Consider the following 13,544-nt stretch of genomic DNA (forward strand, 5'->3'; position numbering starts at 1 on the left):
CCCTAATTCAGGTTTAAAAAAAAATGTAAGTAAACCAGGGTGGGATCAGCCAGCGGCGGCTTCCCGCATACGCAAATCATTTGCAGTCTGGACGCGGAGGGGTGAACATCTCCTGCTCTGACTGCAGCTGGGAGGGACTGCTGCGTGAGGACTGGGCCGCCTGTGAGGGCTTTGGGACAGGGGTGGGGCCCACAGCAGCACCTGCTGCTCGTTGAGAATAGTAAGAACGATAGTGCTTTCACGTCAGTCTCCAATAACACCAGAAAAAGTCACTATATTTGTCGCTAGTCGCTTTTTTGAAAATGTGTTGCTAGAGGGGTCTGAATACTCGCTAAATATAGCAACAAAGTCGCTAAGTTGGCAACACTGAATAGTGGAAGGGAAGGAGGGGTCCTCTCTGCACCTTTTTTCATTTATCTAGGCAAGTCCGTTAACCTCTCCAGGGTATGTGGGACGCTAGCGTCCCACCTGGCCAACATCCAGTGAGATTGCAGAGCGCCAAATTCAAATACAGAAATACTCATTTTAAAAATTCAGAAAATATACAACTATTTTACATAGGTTTAAAGATGAACTTCTTGTGAATCCAACCACTGTCAGATTTCAAAAATGCTTTACGGCAAAAGCATACCTTTACAATTATTCGAGAACATAGCCCAGCAGACAAGTCATGAGAAACAGTAACCAGCCAAGTAGAAGAGTAACACAAGTCAGAAATAGAGATAAAATGAATCACTTACCTTTGATATTCATATGTTTGCACTCAGAAGACATTCATTTATTCAATAAATGTTCCTTTTGTTTGAAAAAAGTCTCTTTATATCCAAAAACCTCAGTTTCTTTCGTGCGTTTTCTTCAGTAATCCACAGGCTCAAACGCAATCACAACAGGCAGAAAAAAAAATCAAATTTGTTTTTGTAAAATTCATAGAAACGTGTCAAACAGTTAATATTCAATCCTCAGGTTGTTTTTAGCCTCAATAATTTATAATATTTCAACCGGACAATAACGTCGTCAATATAAAAGGTAAACAAGAAAGGCACTCTCAGCCGCGCGTATGAAAAAGCTCTGACATGGCAGGGTCCACTCATTCAGACTGCTCTTACTCCCTCATTTTTCAAAATACAAGCCTGAAACCATTTCTAAAGACTGTTGACATCTAGTGGAAGGCATAGGAACTGTAATTTGAGTCCTAAGTCAATGGATACTGTAATGGCATTGAATAGAAAACTACAACAAACAAAATAATTCTACTTCCTGAATGAATTTTTCTCAGGTTTTTCCCTGCGAAATCAGTTCTGTTATACTCACAGACATTATTTTAACAGTTTTGGAAACTTTAGTGTGTTTTCTATCCAAATCTACTAATTATATGCACGTCCTATCTTCTGGGCCTGAGTAGAAGGCAGTTTAATGTGGGCATGCTTTTCATCCAAAATTGCAAATGCTGCCCCCTACCCTAGAGAAGTTAAGAACAAATGTATTATTTACAGTGACAGCCTACCAAGAGGCAAAAGGCCTCCTGTGGGGATAGGTCTGGGATAAAAAAATACGTAGGTCAGAACACATCATGACGAGACACCACAACACTATATAAAGAGAGACCTAAGATTACAACATAGCATGGTAGCAGCACAAACAGTTCAAACATTGTTAGACACAGACAACACAAAGAGCAAAAAAGGTAGAGACAACAATACATCATGCAAAATACTCCCAAGTGTCAGTAAGAGTGTCCATGATTTGAGTCTCTGACTGAAGAGATGGAGATAAAACTGTCCAGTTGGAGTGTTTTTTGCAGCTTGTTCTAGCTGCAGCAAACTGAAAAGAGGAGTGGCCCAGGGATGTGTGCGCTTTGGGTGTGTGTGTGTGTGTGTGTGTGTGTGTGTGTGTGTGTGTGTGTGTGTGTGAGGATGAGACATGCAGTAGTAATCTCAGACTGGGGAGAGTGAGGCCTAGGAGTGCTTTTATAAATAAGCATTAACCAGTGGGTCTTGCGTCAGGTTTACAGAGATGGCCAGTTTACAGAGGATTATAAAGTGCAGTGATGTATCCTATAAGGGGCAGCAGTGTAGCCTAGTGGTTAGAGCATTGGACTAGTAACCGAAAGGTTGCAAGTTCAAATCCCCGAGCTGACAAGGTACAAAATCTGTCGTTCTGCCCCTGAACAGGCAGTTAACCCATTGTTCCCAGGCCGTCATTGAAAATAAGAATATGTTCTTAACTGACTTGCCTGGTTAAATAAAGGTAAAATAAAATTTAAAAAAATAACCCACTGTTCCTAGGCCGTCATTGAAAATAAGCATTTGTTCTTAACTGACTTGCCTAGTAAAATAAAGGTATAAAAATAAATAAATAAAAAGGAGCATTGGTGGAAAATCGGATTGCCGAATGGTGAAGTGCATCAAGCAGCTCCAGTGCACCCTTACCTGCTGATCTCCGTAATCTAGCATGGGTAGGAGGGTCAACTGAATCAGGGTTAGTTTATCAGCTGGGGTGAAAGAGGAGCGATTACCATAGATGAAAGTCTAGATTTTAAAGTTGGCCTGCAGCTTGGATATGTGCTGACAATAGGACAGTGTAACGTCTAGCCATACTCCCAAATACTTGTATGATGTAACTTGCTCCTCAGGCTCTAAACCCTCAGAAGTAGTAATCACACCAGTGGGGAGAGGGGCATTCTTCTTACCAAATCACATAACCTTGTTTTGAACACCGCAAAAACCAAGGTAAAGGGCAGAGAAAGTTGTGACAGTCAAAGCTTTGTTGTAGAGCATCTAACACAAAATCCGGAGAGAGGCCAGCTGAGTACAAGACTGTATCATCTGCATATACATGGAGAGAGCTTCCTACTGCCTGAGCTATGTTTTTGATGCTAGGGTTGAGGTGACACGTCCATAAACTGAGCATTAACCAGATTGCAAACCAGAGAGAATACTATAGACCTCAAGAAAGCCAGTCAGTTGATTGTCAAGTTTTTCCAACACTTGATAAACAGGGTAAGATAGAAATTGGCCTTTAAATAAAGGATGCAACATAACTGCCTTTCAAGCGATGGGAACAGGTTGGGAACAGGTCAAAAAGGAGAGACAGGTTAAAAAGGTGGTAGATGAGGATGATAGATAGGTGCTGCAGCCTTAAAGACAAAGAAAGAATCTAAACTAGGGATGCACCGATATGCATAAATAAATACAGGTATTTTATCAACCAGCACATTTGAGTTCAGCCATAATATTTGTTCTATATCTTTTCAGGGGGATGAAATTGAAATTGTAACCAGCTCTGCAATTCTTGTTTGAAAAAGAGATACTTTGAAAAAAGTATAATTTTCAATTAATTGAAAATGAGACACGGCCATCTGCAAAAAGGCACATTTTAAACAGTGGATGAGCTTTTCTTAGTAATCTACTTGAGAACCATTTAGGTTTCAAGTAAAACCTTTGAATAAGTGAAACTTTTAGAGGTTTAGTGCTTTTATATTTAATAATCTCAACCCACCCAATTCATATCCATTATATAAATTTAGCAAAAAAAGAAACGTCCCTTTTTCAGGACCCTGTCTTTCAAAGATATTTAGATTTTTACGAATTAACCTCACAGATCTTCATTGTAAAGGGTTTAAACACGGTTTTCATGCTTGTTCAATAAACCATTAACAATTAATGAACATGCACCTGGGGAACGGTCGTTAAGACACTAACAGCTTACAGACAGTAGGCAATTAAGGTCACAATTATGAAAACTTAGGACACTACAGGCCTTTCCACTGACTATGGAAAAACACCAAAAGAAAGATGCCCAGGTCTCTGCTCATCTGCGTGAACATGCCTTAGGCATGCTGCAAGGAGGCATGAGGACTGCAGATGTGGCCAGGGCAATAAATTGCAATGTCCATACTGTCACCGCAGTGGCAGACCACGTGTAACAACACCTGCGCAGGATTGGTACAGCCGAACATCACACCTGCAAAACCGGTACAGAATGGCAATAACAACTGCCAGAGTTACACCAGGAATGCACAATCCCTCCATCAGTGCACAGACTGTCCACAATAGGCAGAGAGAGGTTGGACTGAGGGCTTGTAGGCCTGTTGTCTGTTGAGGATCTGCCTTACATCACCGGCAACAATGTCGCCTATGAGCACAAACCCACCATCACTGGACCAGACAGGACTGGCAAGTCGCGGTTTTGTCTCACCATGGGTGATGGTCGGATTTGCGTTTATCGTCGAAGGAATGAGCGTTACACCGAGGCCTGCACTCTGGAGCGGGATCAATTTCGAGGTGGAGGGTCAGTCCTGGCCTGGGGCGGTGTGTCACAGCATTGCAGGCCATCTCAACGCTGTGCGTTACAGTGAAGACATCCTCCTCCCTCATGTGGTACCCTTCTTGCAGGCTCATCTTGAGATGATCCTCCAGCATGACAATGCCACCACGCACAGGACGAGCAGTATGGTTGATTTCCTGCAAGACAGGAATGTCAGTGTTCTGCCATTGCCAGCAAAGAGGCCGGATCTCAATCCCATTGAGCACGTCTGGGACCTGTTGGATCGGAGGGTGAGGGCTCGAGCCATACAATACTTTTTTGCCCCACTGTATTTACCTCCATGGTTGCAGGATATTGTCTATTTTTACAAGTTGTCTATTGAAATTCATTGTGGAGAGCTTATTTATATATTTTGCAACATGAATACCAAGTATGTCTACTTCACCATCAGCCCATTTATAGGTAAACTGCAGGGTAATGTACAAGTTGTATTTTTTAAAAGATTCAATACGTAATATTGTACACTTATCATAATTAGGTTTTAGTCCAGAGAATACAGAAAAGTTATCCATATCTTCAATGGGACATTGCAGGGTTCTAGCTTGCGGACTTAATATAAAACTTGAGTCATCGGCATATATGGACACCTTTGTTTTTAAGCCTTGGATTTCTAATACTATGTTGATATTGTATCTGATTCATAGCTAGCATTTCAATGGCCATAACACATAGATATGGTGACAGTGGACACCCTTGTTTAAATCCTCTTGACAATTCAAAACTCTGAGAAGTAGTCGTTATTTACTATTTTACACCTGGGGTTGCGATACATTATTTTTACCCATTTTATAAGAGAATTACCGAAATGTGAAAAAATCCAGCCATTTTATAAATAAAATCCAGTCGTACTTTATCAAATGTCTTTTCAAAATCACATATAAATACCAGGCCTGGCTTCTTAGATGTTTCATGATGTTCTATTATTTCTAGTAGTTGTCGTATATTTCCTCCAATGTATCGTCCATGTAAAAAACCTGTCTGATCAGGATGAACAATACCTGGTAAAACCCTTTTAATTCTGAGTGCTATGTAATTCGCTAGTATTTTTGAGTCACAAGTTCACAACATGGAAGTGTAAGGGGCCTCCAGTTTTTTAGATTTGCTATCTGGGTCTCGTTTTAATAGAGAAATCAGACCTTCCTGCTGAGTATCTGGCAGACTACCATTGTTTTAACTACTGCTATAGAAATCTAACAATGGAGCTTTTAGTATATCAAAAAAGCTTGATATACCTCTACCGGTATGCCATCAAGCCCTGGGGTTTTTCCAGACTGAAAGGATTTAATAGCCTCAAAGTTATTCTTCTGTAATTTGACCTTCACATGGATCTCTCTGTACATTTTTGTTAATCTTCCATTTTTATATTATTTGGAAAAAACTCCTTACCGTAATCTTCATTCAGTGGGAGAGGATGAGACGGAAAAGATAACATCTGCCTAAAATAATTAGCCTCCTCTTTTTAAAATATCATTCGGCGAATCATAGACGACTCCATCTTCAGTAAATTTTCTGCAAAAGAAAATTGTTAGCATTCCTGTATTGGAGAGTCAGGAAGAATTTTGTGCATATTTCTCCATATTCCATCAGTTTGCTTTATTTTTGTAATAGATTACATTAGATTATTCTTGAATAAGTTCCTCAAGTTCTTAGAGGAAAAATTAACTTATTTTGTATCTCTGTAGTATCGTTTTTATTGCAATCTTCCTGTACTATTAGTTCATGGCTTTCCCTTGTTGGTCTTGTCTCTTTAGCCAGAAACTTCTTTTTTATATATTATTGATGAATATTGAATTGAATGACCTCTTTGGGTTGATTAAAAAAAGAAATAATAAGAAATAAAATAAAAAAGTAGATTTTTGGCTGATATCCGATATTTTCCATGCCCTCAAAAAAACGATACCAATAAGCAATATTTAAAACTTTTGCTGACTTTTAAGCAATCTAGTACAGTTATAGTTACACACACACACACGGATCAAAAATATATATTTTTGGCATTTACGTATGTCCCCATTACCAGTAAAGCATAATTCAATCGCTTACTTGCTGTGCTGTTTCATTGTTCATTTCTTTAGTCTCAACCAGGTTTTCATACATGTCAATCAGTAAAGTTTTAGTTCTGTCTGTCCATGCCGCTCTTCGTCGGTGCGCACAACAGCAAGGTGTATTAAATCATTTCTAACTTGTTAACAATTTATGCTAGTTAGTTTTTGCTACCATGTGGGTTTTGGCTTGCCTGAGCCTGCTGAGTTTTAATTCACCTGTTGTCATACATGTTTCATCTTATTTTAAAAATCTTGTTTTATTTTACCCTTATTTAACTTGGCAAGTCAGTTAAGAACAAATTCTTATTTTCAATGAAGGCCAACGAACAGCGGGTTAACTTTCTTGTTCAGGGCCAGAACGACAGATTTATACCTTGTCAGCTCGGGGATTTGATCTGTCAACCTTCCAGTTACTAGTCCAACACTAACGACTAGGCTACCTGCCGCCCCTTACAAAGGAGTTGTTTCATCTAACTGCTTAACTATTTATCTGTACATGGAATTGTATTTGTTTTACTCATTTTCTTCTGATCTTTATAGGAAAATTCCACGGGCACTATCTGATGTGTGGAGACATTTTACTGCAGCTAATGCAGAAGGAAAAGCTGTGTAAATTTGCAAATACTGTGCCAAATCATATGTGAATTTCCAGCAAATCATAGAGAAAGCAGACTGTATTGCAATCATCTCTGATGGTTGGTCGACTGTTTGTGGGCAAGGAATAATTAACTACATCATCTCCACCCCTCAACCAGTATTCTACAAGAGCACAGACACAAGGGACAACAGACACACCGGTCTCTACATTGCAGATGAGCTGCAGTCATCAATGACCTTGGACCACAGAATGTATTTGCACTGGTGACAGACAATGCTGCGAACATGAAGGCTGCTTGGTCTAAAGTGGAGAAGTCCTACCCTCACATCACACCCATTGGCTGTGCTGCTCATGCATTGAATCTGCTCCTCAAGGACATCATGTCACTGAAAGCAATGGATATACTCTACAAGAGAGCCAAGGAAATGGTTAGGTATGTGATGGGTCATCAAGTTATAGTAGCAATCTACCTCACCAAGCAAAGTGAGAAGAATAAGAGCACCACATTGAAGCTGCCCCAGCAACACCTGTTGGGATGGTGTTGTCATCATGTTTGACAGTCTCATGGAGGGGAAGGAGTCTCCAAGAAATGGCCATATCACAGTCTCCTGATATGGACAGCGCCATCAAAAAGATCCTCCTGGATGATGTATTTTGGGAGAGAATGGTAAGCAGCCTGAAACTCCTGAAACCTATAGCAGTAGCCATTGCACATAGAGGGGGACAATGCCATCCTGTCTGATGTTCAGACTCTGCTTGCAGATGTAAGAGAAGAAACCTGTACTGTCCTGCCCTCTTCACTGTTGCTCCAAGCAGAGGAAACTGCAGTTCTGAAATGCGATGGATCATTGGGGATTATTCAATATTCCCTGTTGTTGTTCAGTGAAATCATTCCATGTGAAGAGAACTCATTTAATTAAAGTTCAATTTGTAACTACATTTTTTTCTATTGGAAGGATTTAATAATTTGCAATTGTCTACTTAGAAACAGAAACCTTTTACCTAATCATATCTCCATATATGGCAAATATATACAATGCAAAAAACATCAACATTTTAAATGGTATTACTGTTAATTTGCATATGTTTCTGTTAATTCCCACGGAAAGTTTCCACCTCTGAATATTCCCCCAAATGTTCAACCCTAGCCATGACAGAGGGTATCACATCTGCTGCAAACGCAGTTGATGTAGCTTATTTCTCCAGTCAGTTGCTCGAATGGAGCTAGGAGTGTGTTCATGTTTCAAACATGTTCTCAAATGTCATTGAAATGGCAGCAGCGGTATGAGAACCAGCACATTCCTGAGCGTGCAATCGAGCTTTCCTCAGTACGAAATACTCAGCGACCCACTGTGCTGTCAGACTCTGCATGCTCATGGGGCTGACATCACTGGTCCAAATATCAGTCATGAAGCTAAATGCAGTGACACCCATAGCATGTAGCTCATGGATGTGCGTTTCAACAACACTGTGTAACTCCGGTAGGGCAACATCTGAAAAATACAGTCTACTTGGTAGAGTGTACCTGTGCTCGACCAAAAGCGGCAAAAGCGAACATCATCCACGACAGAAAACGGTTGATTGTCAAGGGCAACGAATTCCATTATCTTGGCGTTTAATGTTTTTCGCCTGTGAGTTCTCGCTGAAATGTTCTTGCTCTTTCAAATGATGACTGTTCGACTTCAACTTGTTTCGTTGTTGACTTAGTATTTTTCTGCTTTAGTTCTGTGTTACGTTTTTAGTTAATATTGGCCAACACCGATATATCGTACATCCCTAAACTAAACTATCTGACCTAGCTATTTTTGGAGGGCCAAGTTTAAGTAGCTCTTTTAGCACCTCAGAATCAGTGACCACCAGCAGGAAGAAACTGTGGAGCAGGGAAGGGGGAAAGAGGGAGGAGCATCAGGGTTAGTTGCATTAGAAGGGCTGGGAGTTGAGGAAATGTTGCTGGCAAGGAGGCATGTCTGTGTCTGTTATCCTGACTTAATGAAGTGTTAATTAAAGAGCTCAGCCATACGCTCCTTGTCAATAACAACAAATCATCAACATTAAGGGATATGGGCAGCTGTGAGGAGGAGGGTTTATTCTACAGGTCTTTCAACATTTTCCAGAGCTTCTTGGCGTTAGACCCACAAGAGAGAGAACTGCTCCTTAAAGTAACACACTTTGGCCTTCCAGATAGCCTGAGTGCACTTATTTCTCATTTTGCCTGAACAAAAGCCAGTCAAGAAACAGTGATCACTAAGGTCATTACAGAAAACACCGGACTGATGCCTATCAGGATTATTGTGGGACTGATAATAATCAGAGAGATTTAAGGAGTCCCAGTATAGGTCACCTAGCAGGACAAATTCAGACTTAGTGTAAGAGGCCAGGAGAGAGCTTAGGGCAGCTATGGTACAGGCCGGTGCTGATAGTGGATGATAACACCCAGCAACAGTCAACAAAGAGCTATCTGAAGGCTTAATTCTTAAAAACAGCAAATTAAATTATGTAAGCAGCAAGGAGGCAGCCAGAGAGACTGGTAGTACTGAGACTGAAGAGGGGGAAATTAGAATCAGGAGGAATCAGTGGTGCTGGAGATTAAGTTCAGAGGAGAGTGGGGGTGGCTGATCACCGGAGGGTCCTCCGAACCCCTGGTGAGAGAAAAGGGGGTGGAATGAGAGAGGGAAAGATGGAGGATGCGAAGAGGTGTTGGAGGAGAGAAGGGGGGGAGATGGAGAAAAAATAAAGAGAACAGGGTTGGGGTATGAATGATGATGATCCTCTGCACCTTCTGATCCACCCTCTTGGAAAGTCCACCATGTTACCCTGATGAAACCCAGGGAATCCTCAGTGACTGTTGTATTGGAAACATTGAAGATGGGAGGAGATGTTTGGTTGTTGATATAGGCATGTGTGATAATGAAGTCAATGTTTTATGTAGAGCCCGGTCTATAGGTTTTTTGGTGGGGGTCCGATCAGTGCTTGACTTGGTCTAAAATAGGTGCCGGTACTCATTTTGGATGCTGGTACTGTTTTATATTTTGGTGCAGTAACTGCACAATACTTTTGAGATAAATATTATGAGAGGTCCAGGAACTCGATCAGTAGAAAATTTGATGTGCCGGTACTCCGTTCCGGTGAGCTCTCCTGCCAAAGTCAAGCACTGGGTCCAATTCTATTTTTTTGGGTGGGAACAACTTACAGATACCAATATATCTGCCGATATACTGTTTTACAGTGGGGGAAATGGAAGTGTAATTTTTCCACAAATTCTCAAATTGCCAATACACAAGCAATTTTCCAAGAAATACAGTGCCTTGCAAAAGTATTCACCCCCCTTGGCGGTTTTCCTATTTTGTTGCATTACAACCTGTAATTTAAATGGATTTTTATTTGGATTTCATGTAAAGAACATACACAAAATAAGCCAAATTGATGAAGTGAAATGAAAAAAATAAAGTTTCAATTTTCTTTACAAAAATGGAAAAGTGGTGCATGCATACAGTTGGGGCAAAAAAAGTATTTAGTCAGCCACCAATTGTGCAAGTTCTCCCACTTAAAAAGATGAGACGCCTGTAATTTTCATCATAGGTACACTTGAACTATGACAGACAAAATGAGAAGAAAAAAAATCCAGAAAATCACATTGTAGGATTTTTAATGAATTTATTTGCAAATTATGGTGGAAAATATTTATTTATAGTATTAATTTATTTATATAGCCCTTCGTACATCAGCTGATATCTCAAAAGTGCAGAAACCCAGCCTAAATCCCCAAACTGCAAGCAACGCAGGTGTAGAAGCACGGAGGCTAGGAAAAACTCCATAGAAAGGCCAAAACCTAGGAAGAAACCTAGAGGAACCAGGCTAGGAGGGGTGGCCAGTTCTCCTCTGGCTGTGCCAGGTGGAGATTATAACAGAACATGGCCAAGATGTTCAGATGTTCATATATGACCAGCATGGTCAAATAATAATAATCACAGGCAGAACAGTTAACTGGAGCAGCAGCACGGCCAGGTGGACTGAGGACAGCAAGGAGTCATCATGTTAGGTAGTCCTGAGGCATGGTCCTAGGGCTCAGGTCCTCCGAGAGAGAGAAAGAAAGAGAGAAAGTGAGAAGTAGAGAGAGCATACTTAAATTCACACAGGACACCGGATAGGACAGGAGAAGTACCCCAGATAAAACAAACTGACCCTAGCCCCCCGACACAAACTACTGCAGCATAAATACTGGAGGCTGCACCACTAAGGGGCACCACCAAGCAAGTGGCACCATGAAGACAAAAGGAGCTCTCCAAACTGGTCAGGGACAAAGTTATGGAGAAGTACAGATCAGGGTTGGGTTATAAAAAAGATCAAAAACTTTGAACACCCCACGGAGCACCATTAAATCCATTATTAAAAAATGGAAAGAATATGGCACAACAAACTTGTCAAGCGAGGGCTGCCCACCAAAACTCACAGACCAGGCTAGGAGGGCATTAATCAGAGAGGCAACAAAGAGACCAAAGATAACCCTGAAGGAGCTGCAACGCATCAGAGCGACGATTGGAGTGTCTGTCCATAGGACCACTTTAAGCCATACACTCCACAGAGTTGGGCTTTACAGAAGAGAGGCCATAAAAAAGTAATTGCTTAAAGAAAAAAAATAAGCAAACACATTTGGTGTTCACCAAAAGGTATGTGGGAGACTCCCCAAACATATGGAAGAAGGTACTCTGGTCAGATGAGAATAAAATTGAGCTTTTTGGCCATCAAGGAAAACGCTATGTCTGGTGCAAATCCAACACCACTTCACCCCGAGAACATCATCCCAGCATCATGCTGTGGGGATGTTTTTCATTGGCAGGGACTGGGGAACTGGTCAGAATTGAAGGAATGATGGATGGCGCTAAATACATGGAAATACTTGAGGGAGAGATTTGAGACTGGGACGGAGGTTCACCTTCCAGCGGGACAAATGACCCCAAGCATACTGCTAAAGCAACACTTGAGTGGTTTATCTGAGGATAGCGCCGCACGTACAAAAGCATTACATACATTTTCCAACCAAGCAGAGGCATCACGAAAGTCAGAAATAGCGATAGAAGTCCTTCTTTATATCCCAAAAAAGTCAGTTTAGTTGGCGCGCTTGACTCAGTAATCCACCGGTTTCCCTCTTTCAAAATGCATACAAATGAATCCCGAGACTTCATCCAAACAAGTCAAACAACGTTTATAATCAATTGTCAGGTACCCTAATATAAATAAACTATCAAATTTAAGACGGCGAATAGTATGTTCATTACACCTCATTCATCCAAACTTCCGAATACTGCACCCTAGACTTAACTTCTTAAGGGGAAACATTTAAGTCTCTTGGAATGGCCTAGTCAAAGCCCAGACCTCAATCCAGTTGAGAATCTGTGGTATGACTTAAAGATACACCAGCGGAACCCCGGTGGCTAGATGTGCCAAGCTTATAGAGACATACCCCAAGAGACTTGCAGCTGTAATTGCTGCAAAAGGTGGCTCTACAAAGTATTGACTTTGGGGGGGTGAATAGTTATGCACGCTCAAGTTCTGTTTTTTTGTGATATTTCTAGTTTTTCACACAAAAAAATATTTTGCATCTTCAAAGTGGTAGGCATGTTGTGTAAATCAAATGATACAAACTCCCCCAAAAAAGCCATTTTAATTCCAGGTTGTAAGGCAACAAAATAGGAAAAACGCCAAGGGGGTGAATACTTTCGCAAGCCACTGTATGCTTCAAATGTGGATTTCTTACATTGTGACAAAAAGTTTTCAGGTGGCATGAGATTCCATTTTTTATCCTTTTATTGAATATCGGTTATCGGCAGATAGTACCAGTGAAATGATGCATCGGTCGGGCTCTAGTTTCAATGGTATTGCTAGACAGCTTTGAGTTATGCATTGGCAATTCTGTATGTTGTCAGTTGTCGCTCTGTGAGATTGTCAATGTAGTGTGTGTGTGTGTGTGTGTGTGTTCAATTACTTATTTTTTATTTTTTTTGCACTGCAAGACAGAACAAAAATTAAATAACTGTGTAGGCTACATTTTTATGCCAAAGCAGTGTCCAAATAAGTGTGTGTATGTGTGTTGCAGATGGCCTGTGTGTGTGAGGATGCCTAGGTAATGCCCCCGGCGTGACTGAGGGGACACCATGTCTGACGAGGAGACCTCGGGGAGACACATGGAGCCCCACTGCCTCAACAGTGAGGAGGAGGATGAGAATGATGGCGATGATGAAGATGACGTCCCCGGTAGGTGGAAACTGAAAGACACACACGCATCCTGATTTAAATGTTGTATAAAGAAATTCCATGAGTAGAGATGATGTGATTCCGTGGGCTACGGTCCAATGATATTATGTTGGGCATGTAAAGCGTCAACTAAGATGCCTATACAACAGGTTTTAATGGGAAGAAAATACTTGTCATTGGGGAGGTGCAGGAGTGATATTGAACTGATGTCATGAAAGTGGTTTGAAAACCTACAGTCATATCTTCTCAGTGGTGTGCATCTGTGTGTTCCCCTTTCTTATTGTCTGTACCTGGCAGCATTTACACAGATGTTCGGGGTAGTC

The 13,544-nt window shown here is 41.1% G+C and overlaps 1 protein-coding gene across 2 annotated transcripts in view; it reads left to right on the forward strand.

The window, feature by feature from the left end:
• The window catches only part of LOC135504566 (helicase ARIP4-like), a 65,518-nt gene that overhangs the window by 13,522 nt on the left and 38,452 nt on the right, over positions 1–13,544 (forward strand). For both annotated transcript variants that reach the window (XM_064923271.1, XM_064923272.1), the window contains exon 2: positions 13,064–13,221. In XM_064923271.1, coding sequence (XP_064779343.1) covers positions 13,122–13,221 — 100 coding nt within the window. In that variant the 5' untranslated portion in view covers positions 13,064–13,121. The remainder of the gene's footprint in view (positions 1–13,063; positions 13,222–13,544) is intronic.

The sequence above is a fragment of the Oncorhynchus masou genome, chromosome 18, assembly GCF_036934945.1.
Source record: "Oncorhynchus masou masou isolate Uvic2021 chromosome 18, UVic_Omas_1.1, whole genome shotgun sequence".
In the NCBI taxonomy this organism is placed as follows: Eukaryota; Metazoa; Chordata; class Actinopteri; order Salmoniformes; family Salmonidae; genus Oncorhynchus; species Oncorhynchus masou.